General features: G+C 34.1%; 1 protein-coding gene across 1 annotated transcript; it reads right to left on the bottom strand.

The window, feature by feature from the left end:
- Window positions 1-13,325: 13,325 nt before the first annotated feature.
- Window positions 13,326-15,068, bottom strand: LOC123311535 (twist-related protein 2-like). Its single transcript, XM_044895567.1, has one exon. The coding sequence runs from the start codon at window positions 14,915-14,917 to the stop codon at window positions 14,132-14,134; it is 786 nt and encodes a 261-aa protein (XP_044751502.1). The 5' UTR covers window positions 14,918-15,068; the 3' UTR covers window positions 13,326-14,131.
- Between the last annotated feature and the right edge of the window lie 2,833 nt (window positions 15,069-17,901).

The following is a 17,901-nucleotide window of genomic DNA, read 5'->3' as shown; positions in this document are numbered from 1 at the left end:
ATGATGACAACAAAAATAAAAGTCTTATTAAAATGGGTCTGCAAATGCTTCGATATTCGAAGGATATTGAAGTTTGAAACTTTTCAAGTTATAATTCGCACAAATATAATTGAAATAAAATCGGTAATCCATATGGGATTAACTTTTACTCGATACATAAATCAAGTATATTCAGCGCATTCACCATTTTGATATAAATAATTCCTGGTAGAATGCATGACATCAATAATCCAATGTGAACTCGACACTCCATGCTAACAGCAGTCAACACAATAGAAGAAACTATTCCATAAATTATGGACATTACCGCACCTTCGAGGAAAACAGGATATCATTTAGTGAACATTCCTTTAATAACACAAGTATATAACTGCTATTTCTTTCCGCCATGAAATGCCATAATTGTTACAGAGATTTTCGCAATTAACTCTCGGGTCATCACTCACCGACGCCGTACTTTTTTCGATGTGCGCCAAAGAAATAACAATTTCTCTTGCAGATTATGTTGGGGAACATGCCTGAATCTTGTCTATAAAAACTGTCCATAAAAATTGTAGCTGCACAGGAAATGGGTTCAGGAAATTGTATCATTTTCAGAAAACATGTAAGTTCGAATGGTCGTTATGAGTGTAATTTAATGATCCTAATATTCTGGAATTTTTCTGCTGGAAAGTTTGAAGGAACAACATCTGAAAAATGTCCACTAATTGGAAGAGTTCAGAGGCAACAAACATCGAGGTTTCAATTCGCTTAGTGTGATTCAAATATTTCAATATAAAGCCTAATTTTTTGGGATATTTTGGTGATGGCAAATACATAATTGAATTATATAACGCTTTAAATTGTTTATTATCTATTTTTTAATAACTTTGGATGGTTTTTTGCTATTTTTGTTGGGAGCTACTTTGATGCTTTGTCACAGCATGGACATACTTTTTTAATCTGATTGTGTTATGTTTACGCTATGGTTATTTGACGTTCCATCAAAGAACTAGTGTTTTCCACTCTAACAGCTCCGTCAAAATTAATTCATCCTAAGCTGCTCCAATCAAAATATGTTCTTTTCATTTGGGATATTTTGAATACCAAAATAACAAATAATATCGAGTTTTCGGTAGTCTTTGCTACCAAATGTTGATATTCTGAGTAAGTTTGTTGAAATCTGCACAACTCACGTTTATGAGTGTGGAATTGAAAAATTTCCAGTTTTTCCATTTAATTTTAGGATTTTCCAAAGGTAACTGGTAGATATTTTTCATAATTCCTCATTAATTCAAATTTGAAACCAGAAATTATCAGAATCCATTTCGAATGAATAATTCTTCTGATTTGAGCTATGTAAGTCGTACTTCCATCTTCCATAAGAAGTTATCCGTTTCATCTTCTGGTGTTGAAGATAAACGATAACAGAGGGCACCACAAACATTATTTCCTGCAACAGCCTACTACTTGAAAAAATTTTAGTGGGCTATGCTCGAAGTAAACAAGAAATTTGTGGAATATTATACTATCATCATCCAAATAACTCAAATGAGTGTTATATTGGATTTAGATGGATTTATATTATGAACTTTTTACATTATAAAAGGGTGGATGCACGAACTGAAATATACCTAAATTGGTTTTTAGAAATTTTTGGCAGGATCTTTTCACAAATCAATTTATCACTGAGATGAGTCCCTCCAAGTACTCTAATCCACATAGTTTTATCTCAGTGAGTCAATTCGCAACTGAATAAAAATAAAACTGAATTTTAACACTCCACAATGAGATTTTAGTATAAGAATAGTTTTCATCTTTTTTTGAATGCAACGCTTTAGAACAAACTAGTCTATTCTGGACGCTTCAAATCGATCAATCAATTAATCTCTGTCAAACACAAATTAACCATAAATCATTACCCATACTAATTAGTCTGGACGACGTTAAGCAGCAAAAATTAATGGAAAAATGAGCATACATGACTCTTCGCTATTTTTCAACATTGAGTCACACCAAAATGAATTAATCTTATGTGTTTGTAAGGAACAGGAAGAAGAATTGTTAGCGAAAAATATTTTCTTCCCAGGATAAAGAAAACAACTTACATTTTTAGAGGTAAGTATATATGGAAGTATGATATTCTGTTGAGAATAAATTTTGGGTTGCTTTATGAATTGAAGAGTTCAATATTTTCAGTCTTGAATATGGTATCCCAATATTCTTGATGTAAGACCCTAGTGGATCCGAAGAACTCAAGATGACTTGAAAACTTTTCGGGAGTTCAATTAAAAAAAAATCATACATTCATCTCGAACGGTTTTCGAGATATGATCTCTAGTCAAGACTATCATAACCATAAAATTTGTCGGAAAAAATGGCCTACGCCAAAAAAGGACACAGATAAATTACCTATGACAAATGGAATTATTCGAAATCAAAATTTCATGTAGATTCCGAATATATTATTAAATTGGGTATTATGATAAGGTCAGAAAGCAGAGACCAACCTTTCAAGTCAAAAGTAAATGAAGCTTCTGCGCTAAGCTGTTAAGAGACGATTCTGCTAAAGTTTGAAACATATTTCTCCTGGTCTAAAACTTGTAAGAGTTATTTACCGATCGAGCACTTTTGACTCACACTGTAGCTTCATTAGTCATCGAATAGCGAAAATGAATGGACAACATTTTATAAAATACTGTTTTTTAGAACGAAAACATAGAAGTGAATTAATTCACAGGTGAATACATATTTCGGAAATGCACCATACATCAGGAAAGAATAAAATATCAATGCCTAGATGCAGGCATGGGCAGAGATAATAGCAGCTATGTCTGCGCTCATAAAGCTTGGCAGACATCAGGAAGATATAAATCGACCCGTTGACTTTAACAGTCCTCCAACCTTATAACTAATACTATTATATGGCCAATAAAGTGAAGCTCTGTGCTTTCCTGAAAAATAAAATACGTAAAAACGGGGCATTATATACTTCAGTACCGAGTTATTGTACATTAATTTTCCATCATAAGCTAAGGAGTATGACTCCAATACACACAATGTATCGAGTTCTGGTAGTTTGTTTCACAAATGATTATTGCGGCTCATTTAGAAAATGTAATGCATACATTTTTCACCTTGTCACACAAATTATTCTTGTTACCTCACTGCTTGGTTGAAAAACCTTCCGAATTTCCTATAGTGGTATATTATTTTTTATTTTGGAGACAATAAGTCTCCATTTTGAAATACAATACAATCTAGTTCATAATATAAAATCCATCCGGAGATTTGCCATTCGAAATATGCAATAAATAATGGCTGCTTCAAAAAAGAAATAGAAACTAAGCCGAAACTCATTCCCAAGTGACACATTCACAATCCCACATTTAAAATTATGAGAAATATCCAGACACGTAGTTCATTACATTGAATAATTAGGTGAAACGTTCTGCAGACAATTAAATATCATCTCGGACCTCCAACATAGTCCGTTTCCATTTATCCCATCTTTTTTACTTGTGCGGCTGACTATTCATTAACTAAAATTTATCAGTTTTGTTCTTGTAGTTAATCGGATAGCTGTGTGAGCAATTTTATGAATGGAAGGAAAATGCTAAAGAGTATTTCAGGCAACGTTTTTGGATAGTGTCCAATGAAACCTCGTTGAGTGGGGTGCCAACGAAAGAGCTGCGAAAAATCTGTCATTTCGGGGATATACAGGGTGTCTGTAAACAAATACGAAAGACGTGGGGAGATGATTCCTCGATGAAAATAAGCGAGGGTAGTTCTAATAATTTTTTTTCGAAATCGACCTCCCTTTCAAGATACAGCTCTTGGAAGGTGATGCACTTGGAAGATGGAGCACTAAGTAGATGTTACTCATACAATTTTTTAATATCTAATAACTTTATAAGCAGGGGTTGATAATAACAACCCCTTATGATTTTCCTTCAAAAATTCTTTTCCTGGGATAGATTTTCGAAAAATAAAAATTCTCTTCCCATTCAATTTTGGAGAAAAAGGTCTTTTGCAAAATTTCGATACAGTCAATACTGAGACAGAGAGTTGATGCATGTATTTTAGCGGGATGTAGTCATTCTATGGAACACTTATACCATGAAATGGAGTGAACAGTGATCAAAACTGCTTGTAAGTTTTTATTTATTCCGAAAAAAATATTACCTGTATCGAAATTTTACAAGAGACCTTTTTTCTCCAGAATTGAATTGGAAACCATAAGAGATTTTAATTTTCAAAATTCTACCCCACGAAAACAATTTTTGAAGAAAAATCATGAGGGATTGTTATTTTCAACCCCTAGTAATAAAGTTATGAGATCTAAAAAAATTGTGTGAGTAACATCTACTTAATGCTTCATATTATGTATAGTTTGTATGGTTTTATAACTAAGTGTTTTTTGAACCCATAAAAAAAATAAAAACTTTTTTATTTAGACATAGATAAGAAGAAATAATTCAAAGTTAGAAAAATAAGGATAAAATTTCAGAGGGTATTTTGGGTCATCGCTGTCTACTCCTTGCAGATATTCGAAGGAATAAGATATCCAAAATAATTAATTAAAATTTAATGCGCTACATAACTTTATAAAACCGCTGTACGGAACGTGTATATTTTGAGATGATTGTCAAAGCAAGACCGTAACTGTCGGTTTTGACACACAAACGGCCCAATTATGTACTCTTTATGTGTTTCTAAATCCGTATCGCTGGTCCGATTTAATTATACGTTCGTATAAATGTATCACATTTCTTCAGATCGCTGTCAGTTTGATTTACAAAGGATTCAGAAAAATCGGCCCTGTTGTGGGCGAATTTTTTCGGTCAAGCGAAAGGGGGAACGAAAATATTGCGTAGAGAAAGGTATGAGAGGAATTCTGTGGTTATCTGAGCCAAGAGTTGCAAGCGATCCACCACAGGAACTCGAGAAAACACAATTAAATCCCTCAGTATACTTTTATAGAATTGCTTCAGAACCGTTTTTGTTGATTTATTCCGTAGATTCCGAGCTCTTTCATAATCTAAATTGTAGATTTCAGATTATAAGGGGGTTGCATTGCACTACGGCCTCAAGATATATGTACCCATCAGAGGCCAGAGCTATCGTCCACACTCTACAGCTTCCCCTAGTTCCTTATATCAGTGCCAGCGTATCTGAGATGTGAGACGGCTTCAAGGAGGTTACTTTCTTACACCTAAAAGTTTCTAGTCCAAAGCATTTTTTCGCACTGGCTTGAAATGGCCAGGTATTCCGTTATCAAGAGTTTTTTTCTTCTCTACAATCCTCGTCAATTTCTCCTAGACCAATTTTCATCATATGCTTCATGCTTCCTGATGAGGAGGCAATGCCCTGTGTGAGGAAACCACTGGGGAGTTGTACCATATTCTTGCTAAAATATAGATACTTCTCAGGTTTCGCATTGTTGAAATTCCAGAGGAACATTTTGTAATGATCCAGCCTCGGAAAGTTCCACCAAAGTATTTCTCTTTCGGTTTTTTTCCTTCTCCTGAAACTCTTTTCCGTAGGTACATTTTCCTACAAGCCAAAAATATTTCGTGCCAATGAATGAAATGTTCTTTCATGGCAAGTGTATTGGCCATTCATTTTCATTCCCGAGTGACCGAAACACAGGCCAAACGGGCCCTGTTATTATGGCCTAATTCCATTGAGTATTAACCCCCCTCAAAGGTAATTCTAAGAACTTAGAATCGATGACGAGCTCAGTATTCTAGTTTTCTTTTTTAGCACTAGTTCCTGTCGTGGTTTCAGAACCACCTGTATAACAAGGTATTCCTTTCGAGGATTTGAAGAGAGGGTTCTCTTTCTCAGTTTCTTTTTCTTCTTAGCATCGTAGTGAATTTTTCCTCTACGCTGGTTTTCTTTATAATCACAATCCCATCATTGCACAGAGGAGTATTTATGGGAAAAAGTCGATCAATACTCGTTTTTCAAAACTTAGTCAAAGCTTACTATTGTCTGTGCATCTTTAAAGCTTAATAACGGTTACATCACTAGTAGCCCAATTTGATGACGCTCCATCCTCTCTCTAATCAAGAACAAAATCAGAATCTAGCCAACTCATGAATAGCTTGAATTTGCGTTTTATGCTTCTCTAGAAATTTGATATTTCGCACCATTTTTTGAGTCTGTGGGCAGTTAAATCTTACAAAAACTGTGGTGAATATTGAAGAGGAAGGTATGTACAGGGCAAAATTGTTAATACCTGAACTACAACTTTTTAACCCAACGAGATAGAGAAAAATGAATGTATCATTCAAGTCGTCTTTTTTCGAGAAACTAATAATGCCACAAACTGCATTCCTCTACCTTCTTTTGTTTTTGAGTTTATTTGCTGAGCTATAACATAAAGTTGTGTTTTTTCTTATGAAAACAGTAGTTTAAAATGACTTAGAAAAAATCGCCATTTTTTTACCGTTTCAGAAATATATTATACATCACCCTCAGTCTTTCTTAGTCATTTCAAACAACTATTTTCATGAGAAAAAAATACATCTTTATGTTATAGCTCAGCAAATATACCTGCTGAAAAAATCATAGTACGCCACTGGATTGCTATCAAAAAAGTGTCTGTATAATGTTTTCATTTCAACATCCTAGCTTACACAGAAACGGAGATAATGTCCAAAGTTGGAATTTTAATTTTGATCTATAACTCGAAAATAAAAGAAGATAGAGTAATGCAGTTGATGGCATTATTAGTATCTCGAAAAAAGACGACCGTAATGTGCCATGCATTTTGTTCTATCTCGTTGGGTTGAAAAAGTATTCCCAGGTATCCCCAATTTTGCCCACCCTGTACATACATGCGGATTACTTTTTTTCTGTCTTTCAGTTGCTAAAATTTTTCTCGTAAATTCTATATTCAAAAGTGTTTTTGTGTATGAGTTAGCCTAGTTAAGTTAGAATTTTGTATCTATCGAAAAATATAGTTATTCATGTTGATGTTTTTGAATAGAAAAGTTCCGCATGTTTCCGCTTTTTTTATAAGTATTTATTTAACAATCAAGATGAAAACAGGTTTTTTGTGAAAAAAATCTATTTCGTTTTTTTATTTCAGATTTGGAAGCTAGGGAGATAGAAATAACTAGTATCAATATCTTCAATATCCACTACAGTTTTTGTAAGATTTTACTGCACACAAACTCAAAAAATGGTGTGAAATATCAAATTTCTAGAGCAGCATAAAACGAAAATTCAAGCGATTCATGCGTTGGCTAGATTCTGATTTTTTTCTTGATTAGAGGGAGGATGGGGCGTCATCAAATTGGCTTACTAGGGATATAACCGTTATTAAGCTTTAAAGATGCACATACAATAGTAAGCTTTGACTAAGTTTTGAAAATCGAGTTTTGATCGACTTTTTTCCATAAATACTCCTCTGTGCATTGGCAAGATTCGCTAATGGGATATACATACTTGCGAAGACAGGACTGATTCCTTTCACAATCTAGTACGACAACATTTGTCCCCCTCTGGAAACTTTATATTGCATTGCATTAGAGCGTTTTTATCGATCGAAATTGCTTTTATATTTTCTCTTTTCTGAGGAACCGTTAATTTTACTGGTAATGTACATACATTTCTTTCTAGAAAATTTACTTAATTTACTAAAATTTTTTTTAATCTGCATGCATCCAAACGGAAACTGAAAATTTCAGGATGAGCTTATGCTTTTTATTCGTGTCCACTATTGACACTAACGAACCAAGTGAAATAACCTTTATATTACATCCAATCCGACAAATTCTGACTGACGTGATGCTTCCATCCTCTCGGAATCAACGCCCAATTTTATTTCCGGTTGACTGATTGGAAACAAGACATCCTCTGTCAAACTTCGACAGACGTTCCTTAATTTTCGCGTATAATTTATTGTAACAACTTGAAGGAAGCTCAGTCCCATCGTATTTTATTCCGGTACACAGAAGATACTTCAGTCAATAATAGTTAAATCATTTCGACTCTTCCTGGAAGTCGGGAACTTCTCCCACATTCTTTACTCCTCTGTTAATTTGTGAATCCATATGGAAAGTAGTTTTAGGCTGGAAACGCACTGGATAAGAGAGAAGTAGAAACTTATGTTTTTGTTCGAATTCTTCGTATGAACAGTTCGAAATACAGGTACTCAATAGTGTTTTTCAAAATCAGTGAAATGGGATTCCAGTCTTTACATGCCTGACTTTAACTGAATCAGGTGCTTCATAAACAAAGTGTTCAAAAGTTTTCTCTTTACTCTTTATTTTGCTTGACCGCCTTTCTCGAATTTTCTTCATTTCACTTACTTTTTCCAAGATGGCAGATGAATAACAAGGAAAAGTTAAATGTTGTCTGACACCTTCTTTGGAGATTCCTTTTTCTAACAGTCCGGGAAGATTACTCCGGACCGGACAATCAGAAAGATGTACAGGCAAAAATTTCGGAAAGAATTTATTCGGTTTGAATAACCAGCAAACAATCTAAAAAAATCAAAAGTACGATATATTGAAAAATTTGTAGCCTACTATAAAACCAAACAAAATTTCAATGTCAAAATATTTTATTACTCAACATATTCTCATTGGATACATATATTACAGCGAACCTGCAACGTTTCTAGATTTTTCAAAAAGAAATGTTTCTTCTTGCTCTGCAAACCAGACCTCCACAGCTCCTCTCTGTTGGAAGAAAATGTACGACCTTTTAAACTTTTTTTCAGTTGAGGAAAGAGATGATAGTCGTATAGAGCCAGATCTGGTGAATACGGGGGGTGTTCTATTAATTCAAACCCTAAATCACGAATTTTTTTCATGGCAACATGAGATTTGTGTGCAGGGGCGTTGTCCTGCAAAAACAAAACACCTTTGGATAGCTTTCCGCGTCTTTTCTCTTTAATTTTTTCCCGTAGAGTGGTCAGTAATATAAGGTTATTGTTCTACCCTTATCCAAAAAATCAATCATGATTACTCCATGGCAATCCCAAAAAACTGAAACAAGAACATTTCCTGCAGATTTTTGGACACGAAAACTTCAAGGTCTTGGAGAACCAGAGCGTAGCCTTTCCATCGATTGTTGCTTTGTTTCTGGATCGTAGAAAAGTACCCAAGTCTCATCCATAGTAACAATTCGCATTAAGAAATCTTCATCGTTTTCAAATCGAGCACAGATCGAACGCGATGCTTCTACCCTTGCACGCTTTTGTTTAACATTCAAACATTTGGGAATTCATTATGCAGCAATTTTTCTCATGTCCAAATTGACGTGAACTATATGATGAACGCGTTCGTATGAAATATTCAGTGCTTCCAGATATCCGTTTTAGCCCAATTCGACGGTCTGATAAAATCATGTCATGAACTGCATCGATATTTTCGGGGACTGACACAGAAATGGGCCTTACCGATCGGTCATCATCTTCAATGGAAAATTTACCTCTTCTGAAGCTTGCAGTCCAATTTTTCACGGTCGCATACGAAGGACATTGTTCACCAAGTATATTAAGCATATCTTCGTAAATCTTCTTACCTCTTAAACCTTTTAAATACAGGTACATAGTTGATGATGGCTCGACTCCAATTTTTGATTTTCCCAAATTCGGAGGACATCTTCTTTCTTTTAATTTATTGCGTAACTCTGGTTTACTTTTTTGACCTAAAACTTCCACTGACACTTCTAATGAGTTATTGTTCGTTGCTATGGTAACGCAATATTTATTTTTATCCATGGAACTGGTCTAGGCTATCTAGATTTCAAATCATCATCGTATACACTCGCTAATTTTATTTATTGATATGTTTTGGATTGATGTGGACGATACTTGATGAAAATCCTTAATTGAACTTAAAACAGTTTATACGATTTTCACAAAAATGAGTTTGTAAACCACGACACGTGTTTCGCCATCACAGTAGCATCATCTTAAGGCAGGCTAAGGTTTACCTTCACACTAGGCATAAAACTCATTTTTATTAAAATATGTGGTATAATCTGCTTATAAGTATAGATAGGGATAAGGTCCAATTCATTCAGTAATATCCTACAATTAAATTTGATACTCTTCGACAAAAATCCTGTTCATTAAGTACAAAACCTTGAAAAAGTTCTGGGGAAAATAAATGAAATCCATCTTGAGGTATCTTCGGTGGGCAGTTCCCATCTATTAATGAAAATCTTCATCCGAAAACAGGTCTTTTCTACCGGAAATATTATTTATGTGCGACCCAGAAAAACAAAACACTTTCAATGTCAGTGAATCATAATTTGTATATACGTAACCTTAGACCAGGCGACATTTACTCGCCAGCGGGGTGTTACATTATTTGGATAAATAAACAATGTTTTTTATGTTGTCGCCCTTATGGTAATATTCGTGTAATCAGGGAGCACATGAATGTAAACACATTTATATGGAGTTGGATATGTGATCTTGCTTTCAACAACGAAAATAAACCTGCTGAATGTAAATCACCTACTCCGTTAAATCGATTTAGTCTTCCAGGAGTTGGACTCCATGAAAATGCATTAGTCTTTGATGACAGGACGTTATCATAAAGCGTGAATTTGTATTCTCCTTCTGAAGACTCCTCATTGAGGAACAGTGGAGTGATCTTTTGAAGTCCATCAAAGTTGAGTCTCTTTATTGTTGATATCTCTTGAAAAGGAATTTTATGTAATGAAATAATGAAAAACGAGACAGATATGACAAATTTTTTTCAATATTTTCTACTTCCCAGACTTTCTCTTTCATTTTTTCTTAAATACAGAAGAGAGAAGTCCAAACATAGAAGTTGGTACTGGATTATAGATTCAGTGTGATTTCTCAATAATTACTTGATTTATACTCATAATCATACTAAAAAGATATCAGGATAATTACTATTGGGGCACTTTTTCGGAATAATTCTTCATGTCGTACTCTGGCAAACTTTTAAATGTAGGATTTTTTCACTACTTCAAATTTGAATAATAACGTTTTTCGTTAAACCATTCATTACACGCTGGTATATTTTTAATATCAAATCGTCAAGCTTCTTAAGATTATTTATATCTCTTTCCTTTGAATTCAAATACATATATCATCGAATGAATTTTTTAGTTATTTCGAACTTTCGAAGATCTCCACAGTTAGTGACACTTGAAAATGATGAAATACAAGAAAGTTGGAAACACTTCCCGACAATATTTTATTTCTGCATCGCCAGTATTCTTGTAGTACAGTTAAACTGGGAGTTTCACAATCAATCGAAATAAATGGCTTGTTTCCTCGAAACCTCCCACAACGTATTTATAGAATCAGACACATTTATAACAATAATTAAAAAATCAACAGAAACATACATAATATTGTATTTCGGAGGTGATTCGACAGTTGTTCCAACTTTTTCACAGTTCGAGCGACTATTTCGAACGATTCTATAAAAATTATCTTTTTAGTGGGAAATGTTTCGAGGTTTGCAACTCTTGAACTTTCTGGATGAAATATAGGGTATTTTCAATCGCAAAACATGCCTTGCTCGATGGATATACTTACCTTTGTTTCTACTCCGTTTCTCAATTGAATATGTGATGATTAATGAATGGAAATTTTGGAAAAAAATAACATTCCTTCGTCTATTTATATGGGGAAGAATTCTTGAAAACTTAGGTAATGAACTGATCTTCATCAACACTGGCTCTACAACACATTATGGATCTTGGCCTGTTCTGAGAGTCTCCAGTTCCATACCCTGGCCCTCGAATTCCTCATATTCAGACTCCTAAGGTCCTCATCCAAAGATTATAGAGTTAGGTTAGGTCTCTATAATCCTTGGTCTATATCGTTCTGGTATCTTTACCTGCACTTTGGTCTCCCCCTAGATCTTCTCTCCACAGAAAATTGATTGTAAATATGTTTGTTAAATTCATCATCGGCCTTCCCCAACACATGGACTATCCACCTGGGTTGCAACCCCTATATTTCTATATTTCAAATAGAGAAGTTGAGGTGAGTGATAGCTCATTTGAAAGGCCTTTTTATTCTGAGTTCAGCACATTTAATTTTTCTCATTCAATGCATTGCATGCGTTTTCGGAATATTCACATTTTTCCCAAGGTTCCAATGATAAATACCAAAAAATTATAAGACCCTCGTTATATTCTTTGAATGTGTTCAAAAGCTTACGGTCCGGGAACCGATAAATATTCCCGAAACGAGTGAAAGAAAGAAAAGGATGACAAAAATATCGTCCAAATAAAATTCAACGGAAACTCGGCATAAAAAACCATTACATGGAGGGATATCCTTCATCTTTTAATTTACTGGACTGAATGTTGGTGTTTGAAATATTCATGGTTTCCGTTTGACGCTGTGTCAGGTTTCTTCGAATCGGAATGTGCCAAATTTCGGGATCAAAAGAAGCAACATCAATTCGAAGATTAAGAGACATCGCATGAAAATTTTAGTGAGATTTTCTGTTGCTGTAGCTATCATTTTATAGTGGAAATACACCCCCATTCCCTTTATTTTCTGTGACGTCATTAGGATACTGAAGAAGATAAAATGTAGAATTATTTCAAATATTACTGTGTAAATGCATATTTAAGGTTCTATATACAGGCTGTCAATATGGTTATCAGTAAAGATTTGAAAAAAATTGAGAAGATCTACACACCCTGTGACTGTAACTTTTGCCCAACCAAATAGTACTATGAAAGTTTGGCAAATAGCAAGTAACTGAAAGTTTGCCCATTTAAAATAATAAAATCAAGATGGTGACACTTGCTAAATTATTTCTTAAATGGTGGGCAGTTTTTTTCCACAAAGACACCCAGTTCTGAACAAATTCTCCTCACATACTTAAGAATCATTCAAGCTCCTATAATGTAACCAAGCCTTTCTTCGTGGCCGTTTGTAGTTTGAGGGAGAAACATAAATCGATGAAATTTGATGAAAAAAAGAGTCACGTGTGCTCGTGGCTCTATCCACCTAAGATGTTCAAAGCATGAGAAAGATGTATGTTGCGTTAACTATACGAAATTTATCGATCTTACTGTATTTTACAGGCACTTGATTCGAAATTTTAAATATTCCTGGGGGCAAAAGGTGACGACACTGAAACTTCGAACCAAAGTTTCAGTTTGATTGGATATTGTTTCTCTCATTCAAGTGGTTTTTTCTAGTCGGTACATTTTGATGAGTATCGTTTCATCATCAGTTGCGAAATATTTTACTTTCCATAACTGGTCACGACAAGTGAAACGTTTTAAAAAGTGTCACATGTCAAAATTAGAAAATACTGATATTCTCGGTAAAATAACTCTGGTTCAAATGTTTGAAAAAAAAAGCATAGTAATATACAAAAATAGTTTATTCATAACAAAAATAAATACAATTAATCTTAGAAGTAATAGTATATCACGCAGAAATCTGCAGTTCCAACAACAAAACTAAACTACTCATGGTAACTCATACCACACAATTCAATAAATGAAAAATGAATAGGTGTTCTAAATTAAGACCATATGAATTCAGCTGTAATGAGATCTGACGCTGAATGTCATTAGTTTTGACCATTAAATGTGTCTCGTAGTGTCATACAAGAAAAAAGTCGCATACCAGCTGTCGGCGTATAAAATTCCCATAGTATCGAATGAACACTTTACGATGTCAGTGAGTAAAATAAATAAAATTAAACATCCTAACAAAGATCCAGAATGATAAATTGAAGACCCCCGCCAAGTCACCACAATGAAAGGAAAATAAAAAAGAATGCCGTTACAAAATTAACCGAAATAGACCCTTTGTCTCTGAAATTGAAATTTTTACATTCAATGTGAGTGGAATACAGGAGTTGACTTCGGGTGCAGTCAAGGATTTAATATGAATTATTAAGATAATGATAATATTTTGTAGTTCACTGTTTTGGTGGTACATTTGCAGGTGAAAACAACGATTTTAGGAGTACTGGTACTGCGCGGTAAATAAATGTCAACAGCAATTTTTTAAAGGTTATTTGCAGTCCCCCAACGAAAATTTCACGAATGAAATATTGTCCCTTAATTCGAGTATCACCGATTTATGGAAATAATTTTCACGTAACAAACATAACAATTGTTTTCACAGAAAACGAATCAATCACTGAACGAGCAGTCTTTCCTAAAGTTGATTATTCCAGTCACCTTCCATTCTCCACATGCTGAAAGCCCTGGATAATTTCTCATGTGCGGTGTAAGAGCATACATTCCCTAAAATATCGTTTTCTCCAGCCATATCCGGAGATGATGTTGATAATACGTGATACAAGAACGCGATGTACCTGGATGCCAGCTTCAAGGTTTGAATTTTGGATAGTTTATCCGACGGTAAGGTGGGTATGCTTTTCCTCAAACTTGCGAAAGCTTCGTTCAAGCTTTGAGTGCGTTGTCGTTCCCTCACATTCGCCATAATCCTCTGGTTCTGCACGTCCTCATAGGACTGAGGCATTTTCCTCCTGGGCTTCTTGATGCCGAAGGAGTTTTCATCGTCTGAACTGGTGGATTTTCTCTTCCTACCGTAAGATTTCGTTTTCATCATGTGTATTGGTTCGTCTTCAATTTCCACTTTGATGTTCATGTTGTCCAGTTGCATCTTGGAGTCGAGGTACTGGGGAGGCTCCGGGGGGTTCCGGTGGTTCTCCAATGGTTTATGGTAATACTGATTATCGTAGAACTTGACGTTTTCCTGAAGAAATTGCTGATCGCGATTGTACTGATAGTAGAAGCTGAACTGAGATTGGGGATTGTTTTCTTCCATTTGCGGCAACGTAACTGGCAAATATTTCTCAGTCGCGTTCGTTAAATCCATCAGTTTCGTTGTTGAGAAATCCTCATACTCGGAAGACACCAATTCGCCGCTTTCCCTGTAAGACGGGGAAGATGAGTTGCTGCAACTGCTTTCGTACATCTCGTTTTCGAACTCGCGACGCTATTTTTACGAAATATCAGGAAGGCAGATTCACTAGGCGGGCGTTTATTTGACACGACTTCAAAGATACTAACTTCGCTTAAGCCAAAGTTAACCGACACTGTCCCGTGATGTATTCCTTCAGATCTGAGATAACTCCGAGGTTCCTGAACCAATCACGGGCCGCAGATGTTCCCTTCCCAGTTTCTGTCTTTTTTCCGTCCCCCTCGTACTTTTTCGAATTTCGATCTTTTCTCTCTTTCTTGTAAATCATGGGTTTGTCTTATTGTTCGTAGTGTTGTACGATTTTGTAGAATCTGCTTCGTGAATTAATGTTTTTTGTTCGGAAATTTAGATAAGTTTTTCGTGTATTTCTCTTATCGAGTATGTAGAAAATGAAAGAAAAAACAATCTTTATTTACATTCAATAGATATTAAAAAATCTTTTCGATTCAATTTTCAAATTCGATCCTCGATTCATCCAAAAAGTCCTTACTATTCGATAATTCATTCAATTCAACCCGAAATTCACAGACTTAATCCTTATGTTCACCATTCTCACATCTAATGTTGTAAATGTGTTTAATTTGGAACTATCCTTTTTGGTTAACATGTAAGTAAATTAACTAATTGAAGTCCATCGCATCGTGAGAGAATTTCCATTAGAATTTTCATTTAATCATAATTTAATAGGAATTGCTAATTGCTATTGATACAACTACTTACTAATTTCATATTTCCACTACTGAAATAATTGAAATACTATATAGAAAAAAATAGATATCAACGAAAGCGTGATTGGGTAATAATCTCAACGATAGAGAAATTAAAAAATCTCTCATCTGAAACTCATCATTTCCTGATTGATTACTGGGAAAGAATATACAACTTCGAATTAAACTAAACGATAGAAAATATTCAAAAAAGTTGCACAAATTTGGAATATTTTTATAGCATTATATGAAATGATTCTCCAATTCTGGAACAAAATTTTAATAAATCAGAAGAAGATATCTGTTCACATAGATATTATAAATCACAATATTATGGAATCATTCTTTCCCAAAGTATTGCTGCTTGAATTACCTTTTTGAAAATGAGACACTGGGAATCCCACCTTATTTCTGGACCAGCCCTTGGAAATTCCACGTCTACAACCAGCATTCAACGAACCTGTACCATGTACAATAAATCTTTGAACCAACCCTGTGAAACAGGGCGTTTCACAGATCATAAAGATCTTTCAGTGCCTAAATACCTTCAAGGTATTGAGCAATTGTCCCTTAAAATCGATATGGCCAATATTTCTGATATTGACATAGATACATTCAATAAATCATATTCACTCAATCCATCAGGCATGAAAATTTGTTGTTATAACATTGTGTATTCTGAAAACTTCTGAAGAAACAGTGTCTTTCTGTTGATGAGTATGTTCAGAACTCTATACATTATTACTCTGTGAAAGATATTACGTTTTAGGATCTAGAATCGATATACAGGCTGACCCAAAATGTATGTAACAAAATTAGCCACAAATTCTAAGGACAATATTGGAAGACCCCTATTTTTATTTTTTCCATTAGCTCCCTGAATTTCCCCTTTTAATTAGTCACTTCTTTTCATACCAGAATTCGTTCATATGGAAATCACTGAATTTGTTAGACAGAGGAATTATGATTTGCAGAATACCATTTTAGACACTTTTTACTGGGCCAGAAGGGCTGTAGAACAATAAAACATTGAACGCGTATTTGAATTCTTCGAGAATTGTTAGAACGATCATTCAGTTCAAAAAATTTCATGTCTCTTTAAATTTTTTCGAAAACGACAAATTTTGAGAAAAATATAAAAAATTGGTTGATTCTTATGGAACTTATTAATCACTGACGAATAAAGAAATAAATATTATACATTTTTGAAATTATTTTTTAATAAACTCATGTATTTGTGTCATAACAATTGCATCAAATACATAAAATCAATAAACATCAAAACAATTCAGTCAGTTGTTACTCAGAAAAAGGTCAAAAATCAAAAATAGAGTTCTCCTCACTTTGTCTCGAGACTATGAGACCAAATTCTGTGGCATTAGTTCCGGGACACCCTGTACATTCAACAGAATATGTTGGATTATTATCATAAAATTTTCTGAAAGTTATGGCACTTTTTCTGACGCTGAAAAAATTATTATATAATAAGAAATATGATTATTAATAAAGAAATAATACTAACATTTAAATTGGGATCATATGCATTGCAACATTCCTAACATTACACATTTCATAAAAATCATCTTAGGTAACTGAATTTTTTTTTATTTATTTAAAAATTATTAGGTGTCATCAACCACTTGGTTATTGTATTGTGTATTGTCTAACAGGATCAATAAAAGTTTATTTATTAATGTATATATTTATTTATTAGAGACCACTTCAAAGAATTACATTTTGTACAGAACATTTATATCTACTAAATAATATCTGCATTATTTTCTAATGGATTTGGATGAAATTTCGAATGCTCACATAATTTATCTATACAAAATCAATAGCGGTCATAGAACAATCTTAGCAAGCTAATCTTCAAAAAAAAAAAGTGAACTTTATTTTTCAAATATTATATGTAGTTAATTTCAACGCAGTTTTCTTGGAGCATAACACTATCTTCGACAAAAAATTCTATGGCTCATATTGAAAAAGTTTGATTTTACATCTTTGATAAATAAATAAAAAATAATTTATATCTCGAAATTCCTTGTGCACAAAATGTAGCCAAATTCCCTTGTAGCCCACAACTAATTTTTCGACAGGCGGATCGTAAAAAATACGAAAAACACATCATTTTGGCGAAACCTGACCGTAAAATATGACACCACTCATTTTATTTTATACTTCATTACACAGCGTACTAGATCGCATAAATTCAATTCCACCGTGTCAACATTCAAGAGAAATTCGAAAATTTGTGCTGCAAATGCGGGT

This window comes from Coccinella septempunctata, chromosome 4, assembly GCF_907165205.1.
Source record: "Coccinella septempunctata chromosome 4, icCocSept1.1, whole genome shotgun sequence".
Taxonomy (NCBI): Eukaryota; Metazoa; Arthropoda; class Insecta; order Coleoptera; family Coccinellidae; genus Coccinella; species Coccinella septempunctata.
Note: the sequence above shows the minus strand (reverse complement) of the source record. Positions and strands in the feature narration are given on the sequence as shown.

Excerpts from the sequence above, each read along its gene's own strand:
- LOC123311535 (XM_044895567.1), bottom strand. The coding sequence starts at position 14,917 with ATGTACGAAAGCAGTTGCAGCAACTCATCTTCCCCGTCTTACAGGGAA.